General features: G+C 38.7%; 1 protein-coding gene across 1 annotated transcript in view; it reads left to right on the top strand.

Annotated features, from left to right (window-relative positions):
* The window catches only part of LOC119497121 (glutamate receptor ionotropic, kainate 3), a 112,515-nt gene extending 106,961 nt beyond the window's left edge, over positions 1-5,554 (top strand). Inside the window, exons 14-16 of the mRNA XM_037784991.1 lie at positions 683-908; positions 1,163-1,413; positions 2,154-5,554. Coding sequence (XP_037640919.1) covers positions 683-908; positions 1,163-1,413; positions 2,154-2,519 — 843 coding nt within the window. The 3' untranslated portion in view covers positions 2,520-5,554. The remainder of the gene's footprint in view (positions 1-682; positions 909-1,162; positions 1,414-2,153) is intronic.
* The last annotated feature ends 7,136 nt before the right edge of the window (positions 5,555-12,690 follow it).

Genomic DNA, 12,690 nt, shown 5'->3' with positions numbered 1-12,690 from the left:
CATACTATCATGTCTCAGTTTTAAGCAACCAGGAGCTTGTGCTTCTACTGTAGTTACACATAATGGAGGGCTTCTTATAATAGCATCTTTCACAATTTGAAATGGCTTATAGTCTTTAGACAGTAATTATCTAGGATTAGACATGGCATAAATGTGACCTCACATAAAATTGCATGAAATACCACATAGCCTGATGCAAGACTAATGGAGAGGCATTCTATTATTGCTGCTCCAGTAGCACTTATGAGAATAGATGTGCACAAAGCTTCAATTTACTGTCCTTTAATCCTGTGACAATGGAGATCTGCAGGAGTAATCATATAAATCTATTTGGGCACTGGCTAAAATCTGTATTCATAAATGCAGCAAGTGAACAAATACTTTATATGTCATCTTTTGTATTCAAGCATTCAAAAACCCCACAGGTGTAAAGTTATTCTGAAATCCGTCAGGGCTACAGAGGGACCGGCGAGATTTCAGGGTTAGCAGTATTTTCAGCTTTAACACCTTTGGCTATAATGTTTGAAAGTAATTTTGTTCAAGCTCAACCTTTTTATGGTGGTAATAGCATTGTATATTCTTCAACCACTTTTTCCTCACCTGCTGAAAGAGACATTGTTCAAATGAGGTTCAAAGGCACTTTTTTTTATTTTTTTAAACTGTCTCTTTCCATACCTTACAGAAATCTAAGGTTTCTACTTTTGAGAAGATGTGGGCCTTTATGAGCAGCAAGCCGAGCACATCGCTGGTGAAGTCTATCGAGGATGGGATTCAGAGGGTGTTGAAGTCAGACTATGCCCTCATTATGGAGTCCACAACTATCGATTACATTACTAGGAGGAACTGTAACCTGACACAGGTGGGAGGAATCATCGACAGCAAAGGATATGGCATCGGCACTCCCCTCGGTAAGACCTATGAATACATTTCAGACTGCCAAGTAATTAAAAAAAAAAAAAATCAACCTCTTTTTTATGTTGCCTTTTGAAGGATGAGGTGATGGATTGCTTTTTTAGACAACGCAGCAGCATAAGACGAGTTATTTTTTTTTCTTTTTAGCTACCAGTCAGACAGTATGCCACAACGTGTTTATGAACCTTATTATCACAGAATCCAGCTGGCGGTTCTTCCAAAGTAAAAACATGCCTTATGTTGCTTCCAGGCTCCCCATACAGGGACAAAATCACCATAGCAATTCTAAGCATCTTGGAGGATGGGCGCCTACACATGCTGAAGGAGAAGTGGTGGAGTGGGAGCAGCTGCTTGGATGAAGAGCGTCACGAGACAGGCCCCATGGGTATCCAGAACCTGGGTGGTATATTCATTGTGCTGGCGTCTGGCCTAGTGCTGTCGGTTTTTGTGGCGATTGCTGAATTCGTCTACAAGCTAAGGAAGACTGCAGAACGCGAGCAGGTATATGTCCCCATAAATCACATACCTAATGTGTTATTTTCTTAATTTGATCTTTACTCTGTGGTTAGGATAGATGGGAAATTAGTGTAACATTAATTTAATTACACTCCACTATAATTTAATTCCTCAATTTTAGCAAAGAAGTTGCTAACCATGCCTATTTTGCTATGATACTTATTCCACATAGCCTCTAAACCAAAGCCGTGCTCTATTCATGGCTTTTAGTTCAAACACATTATAAAAGGATTTGCATGCCTTCGGCTAATCCCTAGGAGTACTTGGGCCATAACACCACAACATTTACTTATTTTAACAGGCATAATTGCAAATTGGAGCATAGAGAATGAATCCATTATTAGTCATTGGAGTTGTCAGAATAGCATGAACCCTTTACTGTTGTAAATCACTAATTTGAGTCACGCTAAGTGAGCAGTTGCACGCATGCTCACGCACCATACTTGTTCAGTATTTCTGACACAGCAGCAATAATGAACTGTGTGCAGGCTACATGTGATGGTGGTGGTGGTGCGATTTGACATTGCTGGCAGCCATGGACGTACACACACCAGCAGTAACACAACACGGATGTTGTGTTGTAATGCATGTTGTGCTCTTTAGACTGTCGAACACTCTCTGCTGTCAGAACAATTTAAAGCTAAGGCATTTACCCCCACGTCCCTTTCCCCTCTTCTTCTTCTTCTTCTTGCTCCCCTCCCCGCATCCTCCCTTTTCGCCCAGAGGTCTTTGTGCAATGCCATGGTGGACGAGATCAAACTGTCGTTCACCTGCGAGAGACGGGTGAAGCACAAGTCTCAGCCTCCAGTCATGGGGAAGATGGATGCAGTGATCAACATGCACGCCTACAACGACCGACGACTCCCGGGAAAGGACAACATGAGCTGCAGCACTGGGATGACTCCCGTCTTCCCATGACATTGTGTTCCCCCCAGGGCAAGAACCTCCTGAGCAACGTCTCGGGGGCGATGCCAGAGACTAGAGACAATGGCATAGACGGGATCACCAGATTCACCATTAACCACAGTGACATGGGGACACTAACAAAACATGGGCATCTCAAAATGGCAGCATCAGCCACACAGGTATGACAAAGTTCACCACTGTATTCCAAACCACAAGAGGTCAAAATAATATTTGGGGGAGGATCTGGGAAAACAGTACACCCAAATAATCAGTTTCAAGTCTGATGTTTACGTGCGCAACACAAAAAACACAAGAAAATACACATCGTTGAAGGAATCTTCAATCAGTGAAAGGACTGAGAATTGTATTGGAAAATATGGACCGAAGCAAGAAGAAAGGCTTTGTTAAGAATGGCAATAAATGACAGATATACACGGAGGACGAGGAAGAGGCGTTTCCATTAGAGTTCAGTTTTGCCACACGTTAAAATTATGATATTGAGTTCTCACCTTATCCTGTTAATTTACATAAAGGTCTTTGACGGCAGAAAATGATGTTACCTCAAACATGTTGTCTAGACTCCAATGGTTATCTTTGAGTCATAAGCTGCGGGATATGAGACAGGATCTTTTGAAAGCATGGTTCACAGGTACACATATGATAACCTGTAAGAACACTCATTTAGTATCTGCAGTACTCTTGTTGGTGGAAACCCATAGAGAGACACAACTGTTCAGCAGTAAATATGTTTGTTGAAGTTGTCATGTGAAATTAACCATATTGTTACACACAAACAATTAATCACTGATGCAGAGAATGATTTGAGCAGAAGTACATTTTAATGTCAAAAGGATTTTCTAAATGATTTAATTTTAATCAGTTAAAATATTGATTGCCAAAGATCTGACCATTCAACAGAACTAGATACAGAACAGTAGGGGCCAATTCCTGCTCACTTAGCTTTTTCGAGAGCACTAATCTTGCGTTCAATACAAAGTAAATTGGAGTGGTTTAAATGGGACTATTAAGGGATCTTGCTATAACGGTTTTCCCAACCATGCAGGGTAATATGTATCCAAACTAAATTGTAATTGGCACTGTATTTGCTGGTTTTGCAACCACGCCATTTTCTATTGTTATCAACACTGTAATGTAAAACAATCATCGCTTAAAAAGCATGAGAAAAAAAACATGGATTTCCTGATACAACGTCTTTCTTAAAACACAACCTGGGTACTGTGTAATTTCCAAAAGTATAACCACAGAAATATTAAGCAAGTATATGAACCAATTTCAAAAGTTTGTGGCCACCTTTGATGCGATAGTAGTATGTCTGTGCATATATGTAAATATGTTTTTGTATATACACATATATGTACAGACTGGGTTGGAAGGCATTGGATCAGGGATTTTTGTTTATATCTTTGTTTAATAAAGAATTGTAAGTCACAGAGACAAAAGGTAAGAGACTGTGACCTAAAAAGTAAAGTGCATTTTTTTGAGTGCATTTAATTGTGACATATCCATCAAACTATGTGCTGGACTTGTGTGTCTACAGGACCATTGAATGTCCAAAGTACTTCTGTACACTTTTTAGAACAGTTACTTCATTTTTCATGTGTGATCTAGAAGCTTTATGGCAGAAAATTGGTTGTTTTACATTATGAGCGTTTATGAAAACTGAGCAAGTGTTTGGTTTTTAAATGTGAACAGATTTTGAAGGTTAACTCAGACTTGAAAGTCACAAGGTTTTTTTTGTTTGATTACCTGGTGTGGACAGAGTAAATCCATATGTGTAGTGTGTGAACATGCTGAAAGATAATGTGGTGAATAGACAAAAGACAAATGATGATTTTGTGTGGTCATGTTGACTTTAATGCCTATTAGGTATGTGTATATCTTCAGCAAACGAACAGCAAACCTCTGTGAGGTTTACGTTGTCGATACGTCGAGACAAAAAAATCGTTACTATCTATGATTCAAGGAAACTCCAATCTGTAAAACTTAGCATTGGTTTGGTAGAGATTCACTGTATAATTGTCTATCAATTCCCTTCTGCAAAGTAGAGTATGTAGATAAGATCAGCAGGAGAAAATGTATTTTGCTAAATTTATACTGTTATAAATGATTTCTGTTCACAGTCAAATATGTTATAGATGCTATTTATTTCGTTAGAGAGGTCACTTTAACCTACTTCCTCACTTTACCCCAGTTGCACAGCCCCAAACCTTGTTTATTTATTTAATGGAAATGCATTATATTATGGTATATTGGATTACTATCATCAAGATGGGAAACTGTATGTAAATCTTCATTTATGATGGCTGATATATTTCTATAAGGTGAACATGAAATGGAAATGTTGAGCTTCCCTAAGAATTTAGGGGACACTCTTAGAATAGGGAGAATAGGGTTTATCTTGTGTAACTGGACCTTTACTGCTCTTGAAATCCCGATCAGGACCTGGTCGAAAGTATGGCCGCGGCTGATGCGTGGTTATAAGATATTACTGTTACCCCCATGTGTACTGTAGCTTCCCATGCAGGTGATACAAAGACTCAAGTTTACTTGTATTTCACCTCTGTAATATGTGAAAATAATTGAAAATTTCATCATAATCAAAATTAGTTGGAATTACAACAGGGTTTCTGATTTGGCTGATTCAGTCAGTTTGGTTACTGAATATATACATCTTTTTTATAAATTAATGTGAATAATAATGTCATTTTACACAAAATTGTATGAAACGTGAGAGAAAAGTAATGCAAAATGTAAGCTACATAACCTGTGTTCCATTAGCAGTGTGTGATATGAGTTTTGATTTTCCAGCAGTCACAACGGTATGCCTTTTTTTTTATGTATACCTTTCTTTTGAGTTGCACAGCTTCTATCATTTGGCAGAAAACCTCTCAAACAATACGATAAATATGTTGGTGCCAACCAGGGTTTTCTTTGTGGACATGCAGAATTTCTATGAATATAGTTTTTGTAAGGTTTTGTAAAAAAAAAAGGAAAAAAAAAACGATTTTGTTTTCCTAGTAACTGTATGTGTTAAGAGAACATTAGAATAACCGACATCCGAGTAAAACATGGGGAACTTCAACAAAATATTATAGAAAAAGCTATTGAATTATTTTCTTTTTAACACATTGTGAATAATTCAATTGTACAGTTTGCTGTATGGGTTATATGAAGTTTTAAATAAAAAATATAAACTATATCTCCTGTTGAGCTACTGATTGATTGGTGTTGTGTTACTATGCATGGATTTAGCATGGTAAAGTGAAATATGGGTCTCTTTTATCTGGACACTTGACTTAACTATTTTTGGGCTCTCAATTGAGTCTTACAATGAACAGATTATTAGCAATGCTGTGGTTATGGATGCTTGGTAATATAGGCTTACTAGGCGTACTTTAGTGTTAACATTTAGAAATATTACATTAAGTAAAATATTGACACCAACTTCATTTTACAACACAGTATTTTTTATGCAGATTTTTCCAAATTACCGGCAACATGATTAGATTAGATTAGATTCGATTAGATTATTGTAGATTAGGTTTTTAATGACCCCAGTGGGGATCGCAGCCCTATATAAGATGGAAGAAGATAAAACTAACGAACATCAAAAGTAAAGTGAATAATTAAAGCAAGTAAATGTATTGAAAAATGATTTAAACAAATGGAAAATCTGTAAGTGATTATGTTGTATCCTTATTTCTAAGTGTTCTTTGCTGGCTATTTTACCAGATATCAGATGGTTGAATTCAAGCATTCTTCAGATGTTTCCATGCATGCAAATATGAACGTATCACTTAATGAAATAAACTCATTTTGTAAATTGCAGATTTTCAGGACATTAACAATTTTCAAATTATTATTTCCATTAAAGAAAATAAAGAATGCAACACATTGTCCATCACTTGTACACATTTATTTATTGTATTTTTCATAAAAGTGAGTGCACGTGATGGACAGTGTGCGGGATTCTTTGTTTTATACAAACAGATGTGGCTGATGTTTGGTCAACAGAACATTCTGGGCCAAATATCGTGCTGATCCAAGTATTGAATATCCACCATTTAAGGGTTTTTACTTTTGGGATTAAGTACTTCCAGGCAGCATTATGTGACTGAAGGTCAAACTGAAGGGACACATACACATAATAACATAAAGCAATGGTCTTAGCTACATGACTTTATAATAAGCACAGTATGTTTTGCCACATTCATATTCAGTTCAAACAAAGTAAAGCAGATAATACTATATTGCTCACACTGAGATAGATTAAATATGAGAAAATAGATGAGCTGCCTAGATTGGTAGCATAATACAGGTCGGTGACTAACAAACAGGCTAATGCATGTGGCAGTTCTTTGTGCTGAAAACAAAAAAATGGAGGAACCTTTGAAGGCTGAACATCTGAAGATCTCTCAAAAGTGTCTCATGGTAGACAGAATTATTTAGTACCATTAAACCTTCCTGTCTTGTACTAAATAAGAAAAGCAGTCCACAAATTCAAAACGGTATGTTTGTATTACGTTTGCATGCAACAGCTGCTACATAAGGCTGCTCAGGTCCTATCATGTAAAACACTGCAAAAACTAGAGAGGGAGAAAGGAACAAACATGTGTGCTTCAAATGGTGTTCATGCATGAATGAATGAATACGTGTTGTGCAGTAGCCAAACGACTGCAATAGGGCAGAGATTAACCTTGCTGGCGTTAAGGATGGCAGACGTGCGTGTTAAAAAAGCAGGGGAAACCCCAGGCCATGGCGTTGAGGAGCAGCGGGCGCATAATGAGCGATGGGCAGGGGCCTTGCGCCTAATGGGAAGATTTATTATCTCTCACTATCAATTAATCCCTTCGGACAGACCGGGGCCAGCAGGAGCGCATCAGGAGTATGTAAAAGAGAGAGAGGGGGGGGAGGGGAGGTGGAGCGAGGTAGGATGGGAGCCAGCCAGATGAAGAGAGAGAGATGTGAAAGGACATGAGAGGTGGAGGGAGCAGGAGCAGTGGGGCGAAATGAAAAAAGATGGGGTGAGAATAGGAAAAAGGCAAGGAGAATGAGAGAATGATTTGAAGATAATACCCACACAGATTTGAGAGCTATACAGATGGCGAATGGAGAAGAACAAAGGGTTAATGACAAAGTGAAGAAAGAGGTATAGTTGGTAATAAGATATGAGCGAGGTAAAACAATGCAGAATGAGATAGAGGAGAGCAAATGATGAGTGAAGCAACAGTAGATAAAGAGAACCCAAGACCACTATGGGAGACTCAGGGAACATAAAACAGAATTTTGAAGATTGATTCAACACTATACGAGCTGCTTTGTGCACATGCTTTTAAAGATTAGCTATATGTTCAGTTTGAAAACACTAGAGCTAGACTGGTGGTGCAATAACGTAGATAATCTCTGGAAGTAGGTCAACGACTAGACTATTTTAAGAAATGAGCCTTTTTGAAAATAAACTACACGGTTACTAAATGGATTTTAATGAAAAGAATCATTCCGTTCAAAGGCAGTTGTATGTGGTTGTGCTCAATTATGTTAGAGTGGCTTTTAAGAAAAGGGACATTTTCTTTTTTTTATGATGGAAAGTCTATGTTTGATTTAATGTTAATGGGACTCAGTCTAATGTAGAGCCATAAACTATTTATCTAGAGTGGTTTTACATAGTGTTCCTCATGTTGTGAATAGCAGAGGCATGGAATGACATGAGGACTTTGCAGTACCTTTACAGTCCTCAACATCATGTCCTCAGATTTATTCTCACATATATATCACTGTACTGTACCATGTACGATAAGTGAAGTGCTGCACGGAGAAAGTACAACCTAAAGCTGACCTCCAGCGTCTTTGCCATTATGGAGACTGCTTCGGTCTGTTGCTCATGCGCGCTCGTGGCGGTTTTTCTCACTCTGATGGCACATGTCCAGACCTCTTTTTGATGACCTTGACAGGGCCGTCAGCGGGTGATGTTCTGCTTGACACTCCGGGGCGATGTGCTGGAGCCCGATGGCTGTGCATCATCGACCCATTTGGGGGTGAATGAATGCCCGACCTGTGCCATGCCCGTTTCTGTGGATCCACTGGGTGAGAGAAGCTGCACCAGAGGATTGGCTTGATGGGAAAGCCACTGAATCTTATTATAGGCAATGGCATCATCCCAGAAAACTGAATTCCCTCTAGGAAACGCGGAATATGTACCTGTAAAGGATGCAGCTGAATAAAAAATTCAGCTGGGGGAATGGAGGTAGATATCACCTTCGAACAGAGGAACAGAGGGTTTAACAAACCAGGATAGGGAAAGTTAACTTTAAAATTATAATCCTTAAAGGAGCAGTGTGTAGGATTTAGTGGCATCTAGCGGTGGGGTTGCAGACTGCAACCAAATGAATACCCCTCCGCTCACTCCTCCCTTTCCAAGCGTGTCTGAGAACTACGGTGGCCTTCACATAAAAATACGAAAGGCTTTCTAGAGCCAGTGTTTGGTTAGTCCATTCTGAGCAACTGTAGAAACATGGCGAACTCTGTGACGAGGACCCGCTCCCTATGTAGATATGAATGGCTCCTTCTAAGCTAACAAAAACACAATGATTCTTGGTTTCAGGTGATTATACACTAATGTAAACATAGTTATTAGGGCTGTCAAATAAAAATATTTAATTGCAATTAATCGCATGATTGTCCATAGTTAATTGCAAATTAGTCGCACATTTTTTTATCTGTTCAAAATGTACATTAAAGGGAGATTTATCAAGTATTTAATACTCTTACCAACATGGGAGTGGGCAAATATGCTTGCTTTAAACAAACATGTATATATTTATTATTGGAAGTCAATTAACAACACAAACCATGACAAATATTGTCCAGGAACCCTCACAGGTACTGCATTTAGCATAATAAATATGCTCAAATCATAACATAATAAACAGGCAACAACAGGCAACAACAGCTGTCAGTGTGTCAGTGTGCTGACTTGACAATGACTTGCCACAAACTGCATGTGATTATGATAAAGTGGGAATGTATGTAAAGGGGAGACTTGTGGGTACCCATAGAACCCATTTTCATTCACATATCTTGAGGCCAGAGGTCAAGGGAACCCTTTGAAATGGTCATTCCAGTTTTTGCTGGCCAGAATTTAGCGCAAGTTTTATTTAGCGACCTTCGTGAGAAGCTAGTATGACATAAACCAATGAATTCCTTTTTCTAGTTTCATATGATGCCAGCATCTTCATTTAGCATTAAAACTGAGCCTGCTTACTTAAAAAAAAACGCAATTTGTGTTAAAGCATCAAAGAAATTAGTAGCGTTAAAACAAATTTGCGTTGTCGAGTTAACTTTGACATCCCTAATAGTTATCAATTTTAAATTCAATTTATGCCAATAAAATCCTTCTAAATGCTACACACTGGCCCTTTAGGGTCAAATCAAACCCCGTTTTTGATAATATCTATGGTCGTAATTTTTCAGTAATAGCCACTCGGTGTGTTTTCACATTCTGTAATTACTTCTCTATATAGTAGATTTCATTGTTAGTGGCGGAGTCCGCCATTCCTGCGTTGGATTCAGATTGCCTGCACATGCATGAGGGATTCACAGGAAAAGATGCATCATGTCATACAGCGTTACAGTCATTTTATTTCAAAGATATCAGCCTCTTGTTTATTTGTCAACACTTCTTACTTCTGCAGCTTCATAATAAAAGCGTTTAACTCGCGAAACACGGGGTGGCGCTGACAGCAGTCGATCATCTTTAAAAAACGTCTACAACACAAGACAAGTCATTTTCTGCATTTTTTTTTTGTCAGTGGATGATTTCGAATTTTTGCAAAGGAGTAATGGCACAAAATGGAGCCACAGTGAGCTGTTAGATGAAAGCGACACACTGAACATCTCCAGCTCCTCACAGGGCAAAGTGTATTTTACAATTATCGATCACGCGCAAGTGATGCAAGTCAAACGTCAAGATTGTATTGACTCTGATACATTTTCACTTTCACACGTGGGCAGTGTGCCAAAGAAGCTGGATTACAAGACCATTAGAAGATCGATAGCACTGTCCATCCCAATAACGTTAAAAATGATAAACAATTAATGAGTGTGTAATTACAGCACACCATGATGCTCTAATGAAGTGGTACCACAGAGGGAATACTCATGCATATTCTACCTTCCATAATGAGCTTGGCATTAGGCTACATGTATCGTATTTGTACAGCGAGACACCATATGGCAGAACGTCTGAATGAGAGAAAAAACATTGTTTATTCCAGACCCTGTCTCTTTTATTGCAAATCACTGGCACCACCAGTATCAGAGCTTTATCCTCACACCATCATGTTGAATTATCCATTTGACTTTAGGTGAAATAGCCTGATAGAGACATTGCCCATGAAATGCCTTAGTGACTTGCTCTTTCTGTTCTCTGTCTTTGACCCTGATAATGACTGGAATCGAGGCTTTTCATGAATACAAATATAGAACTGGATGAAAGGCAATTTTCTCCAGTGTACATAAAATAACACCCTTGAACATTTAATGTGGAGTAGTGTTTGTCAAGAAGGTACTGTGCTTTTGCAGTTTAACATTGCGTTGTGCACTCAGGGGCACAACACCTTTTCATTTATGTAAATCACTCAGTCCTCTAGAGAGCGAGTCACATGTCAATGAAGCATACTGTAAAGCTTACACTCACTATTATCACTATTGAGCTAAAAATTTGAATGCACATGATGCAATAATAACATGTTTAAAATGCAAAATGGTTTGTCCCAGCATCTGAGACTTTACCGAAAATTGTGCAGCAGACAAAACACATGCAGTCAGCTGCAGTACCGAGGGCAAAAACACCTTGTTCAAAGGAGGTGTCAGGCAATGATAAGACTGATTCAAGCTGACATGCGGGCCACAAGTACACAAAGAATACCCTCAGTACAACAGTAATGTGTAAAGGGCATCTCATTAATACACAGCTCATTGAACCTTAACATTAGCCAGGTTAAACCAGTAAAGTAGCTTAAGCTGAAGTGTAACAGTGTGATGGAGGATGGAAAAATGCTGAAAGGGATTCTACTGCAACATGCTGATGAGCAAGAATGTGATGTGAACAACATAACGCCATCTTGTTTTCATTCCACCATTTCACACCAATAAAATATAATTTGAATACCAAACGTCTTGCTTTCTACAAGTAGCTTTAAAGTACCTTTACAAATGGATAATTCAGGTACTGTGCAGTTGTAGATGTTATACTACATTAGTTACCCATATCACTGCTTAATGGTAACATGGAACATAAATATATTCACATACATAAGACATAAAATGTTAATTTCTACTTGCAATTATTACGGATGCACTGATACCAATACTGGATCGGCTATCGGTGATAGTGGGGCCGAACTATTAAATTAAATTCTATGTTTATATACTATAAAGCATACAGCTTATTAATTAAAGATTGGTATCGGATCAGTACTCGGTATCGGCCGATACCCAAAGACCAGGTATCGCTATCAGGCATGAAAAAGTCGGTTGGGTGCATCCCTAGCAATTATTGTATTGATAGTTGAAGGCAGAGGGGAATTGCTTCGAGATTGTAAGCAAAACCTTGAGGTGGAAGCAGATATTATACAACAAAGTAGATATTATCTGTCCCAAGATGGTTTCAGGAACTTAAGACTCCAAAAGCCTTCATAACTTATAACGCTTGCTGTTTTCAGTTTTGCTCAACAGTCAGAAAAACAACCAGATTTGTTAAAGTGTGCTGATTTGAAGGGATTTCCAACCAGATTGTGTGTCCCCACATATCCATAAATTGTTGTGTTTTCTGCTGTAAGAAGACTAAACATATTAGCCCACAATGGATCATAAACCAGCAAAACGCCTTTGAGATGAGCTGGATGATATGTTGACGGCATGAATGTTTCACTGAAGGTACTTCAGAAAATGTTAGATGTTAACCAGTCATCAAAGACCCCTTTGAAAGCTTCTAGCGTCTTGTTGAGTCCATGCATAGACAAATTCTGCTCGAGATGAAACAGGAACAGCTTTGCATCATTGTCACAGATGCAAAGATCTTAAAAAAACGAGCTTCATCCAACTGCAGAGCTGTAAAGCTCGTTGCCAGCAGGGGGCATTCGAGTTAAAGAGCTATTAACTTCCTCTGGGAGGTGCTATCACTATCTACGTCTATAGGATTAAACTCATGGATGTATAAAGAGAACTGGATACAGTGTTGGAGGCGGGAGCCCGTTCATTCCTATGAGAGTTGCTCAGTGGCCCATGAAGCAAAAATGGCTCAAACGCCGAGTGATAAAGTACCCGGATCATCCG

Source organism: Sebastes umbrosus, chromosome 11, assembly GCF_015220745.1.
Source record: "Sebastes umbrosus isolate fSebUmb1 chromosome 11, fSebUmb1.pri, whole genome shotgun sequence".
In the NCBI taxonomy this organism is placed as follows: domain Eukaryota; kingdom Metazoa; phylum Chordata; class Actinopteri; order Perciformes; family Sebastidae; genus Sebastes; species Sebastes umbrosus.
Note: the sequence above shows the minus strand (reverse complement) of the source record. Positions and strands in the feature narration are given on the sequence as shown.